We start from the raw sequence: 2,500 nt of genomic DNA on the forward strand, positions 1-2,500 counted from the left end.
CGCCTGCCCGATGATCTCCCACACGCTGCGGACCCCCCCCCCGCCGACGTCATGAGATGGAGGAAGCCCGGGGAGGAGGAGGAGGAGGAGCACAAGAACGATGAGTTAGTGTGCCTGCCGGCTGGGATTCCGCTGGTGCAAATGAAGGCCATGTTAAGCAGAAGTCTCTCCTCCCTCCTGTCACATCGTTTAGGTTTCTTAAACAACAACAGACGTTGTTGCTGGGGCGTGTGACAGCACAAGACTGCACAAGTGTGTGGGTGTGCATGAGCACTCAAACCATAAATGATGGTGAGGACACCGTCGGGTCGGCCAAGTAACTGTGGCGTATCAATTCCAAAAAGGATGCTAAACAATACAATCTATCAATGGTTGCAACAATGATGACGGCCACAATGAAAGCTTTTCTACAAAAGGTGTCAGGTTATGAACTCCAGCAGACTGATTCACAGATGACCCAGCACACCTCGGTGTCCGCTCCAGAGAGCAGGAACGGCCCAGACAGTGAACATATCTATTGATCCAGTTAAGAGGCTATAGAGCCCTGAAATGGACCGCTCAACTCCCCAAGGGCTTTTGAGTGTGTGGACGGGCCCTGAGGGATATCAACATCTGAGACCCTGGAAAGAAACTAACCAAGGCATTCAAACTATTCAAACAATTTGAATCGATGCAAATGCAAAGAGGACAATTATCGTATTAGTCATATTTGATTTAACAGGAAGGAATGGGTTTATGTGTGAGGCAGGAGTTCAGGGAGAGGCATGGACTGCTTAGCAGCCGAGATAAATGACTGTATTTATCAAATGACTAAAAACATGTTTGCGAAAGTAATTACAAACACACAAATCTCAGTAATACATTACCCAGTATTTTGACATTGGTGGCTAATTCAACAAACATATCATCACAGAAGCTCGAATTGAAAGAGGGATGAATACAATGCGCTGTTTGCATAAGCTTAAGAAATCTGCGTTGGTATTCAGCTTTTTATTTAGCCTCATCAGAACTAATGAACACAATGCACACACACCCTTTCTAATCCATCGATTTGAGTCATGATCCATCGTATCAGAGGTCGCCAGAAGGCCAACAACAAAGCGATCAAGCAGTTAAAAGGTTTTTCCCTTGGAAGTCTATGGGGGTAGAGTTCAGTCAATATTATTGGTGTGAACTGAATCGCAATCCGCCCATACATTTAAAATGGGTTTGTACATTTTTAATCTGTGTGGATCTATTGCCAAGCCGTGTGAACACAATATGAGTCTCCCGTATTAGTCTAGCAAGGGCCGGATCCAATTACAACAAAGAGACAAGCGACACTGAATTAAAAGATAACCCATTGATTCCTCAGAGTGAAAACTTCAATTGACTTGGAAATGTTGAAGCCCTGCTGCCCATCACTGATTAAATCAGTGATGGACGTAGAAAAGTTCAAACACAGAAATTTGCGTAGGGTGCCATTTGTGCATAGTACACAAGGATCTCCACGAAACACAATTTCGGTCCATTAAATCCCAGTTCCTAGACGCTGCACACAGATAGCTCTGACAAAGTGCGCCGCCCTTCGCCCCCTCACTCTCCGACATCAATGTGTCAATTCTGTGTCATTCAACAACGTCCGCCTCAGATAGATAAAGAGAGAGCGGGAAGGCCACATCGGCTGTAAATTGTGAGGTGGCGAAAGGGGATGAGTGTGATGGACGAGCTGTAGTAGAAGTACGAATCATATCAAGTTCCAGAGATTTACTACGACATCGCCCACAATGCGCATTGCGCATGTCACATGATGGATGAGATGGCAAAACAGTTAATGGACGGTTGGCCGTCCCCCTGTACTGTATAAATTATAACTAATGAGTCGAATTTACAAGAAATGCTTGGCTTTGTGGGATAGTATCCAAAAATCGCACGGCTCTTTGATTAAACCCCACAGGTGGGTCCAGAGAGACCTCAGCATCCTTGTTGTTTCCAATGTGTTAGTTCAACACTCTCCCCTCTCTGGTCCTTTCCTCATTTGACCTATTTTAACTTGTTGTTGTAGTTTTACACTAAGAACAAAGTAAGACTTGTTTAACCATAGAACAGATTCTCAAGCATGTTTGTTGGTCGTTGCTGTTTATTAGATTCGCTGAACAACTGCATGTGTGTTGAAAGAGCTGATGCAGGAAGGCCTGGAGGGGATGCATTTTGACATCTGGACTGTGGCACACAAGGTGAAATTGTGCTGTGACCCTTGTATTGATCTGTAGTAGGGTGGCAAAAGTGTAGGCGTTATGGGTGTAACCTACATGAATTTCGATATGTGCAATCGGTGAGAACTATCGCAGAAATGTTTGTCGTGGACACAAAACAAAAGAAAGCGCACAGAAAATGAGCACTGAATTAGCCACTGAGATTGGGACTGTGTTTGATCATAATTGTTTGGTATTCATTGCATCACCAATCCGTACATGGTTGGCATATTGGCAAAACACAGCAGCACCGAAACACTGGGACA

The 2,500-nt window shown here is 44.7% G+C and overlaps 1 protein-coding gene across 1 annotated transcript in view; it reads right to left on the minus strand.

The window, feature by feature from the left end:
- The window catches only part of cacna1ha (calcium channel, voltage-dependent, T type, alpha 1H subunit a), a 107,541-nt gene that overhangs the window by 29,901 nt on the left and 75,140 nt on the right, over positions 1 to 2,500 (minus strand). The window contains exon 13 of the mRNA XM_030343714.1: positions 1 to 25. This exon is cut by the window's left edge and continues 161 nt beyond it. Within this exon, the coding sequence (XP_030199574.1) occupies positions 1 to 25 (25 nt within the window). The remainder of the gene's footprint in view (positions 26 to 2,500) is intronic.

Source organism: Gadus morhua, chromosome 2, assembly GCF_902167405.1.
Source record: "Gadus morhua chromosome 2, gadMor3.0, whole genome shotgun sequence".
NCBI lineage: Eukaryota > Metazoa > Chordata > Actinopteri > Gadiformes > Gadidae > Gadus > Gadus morhua.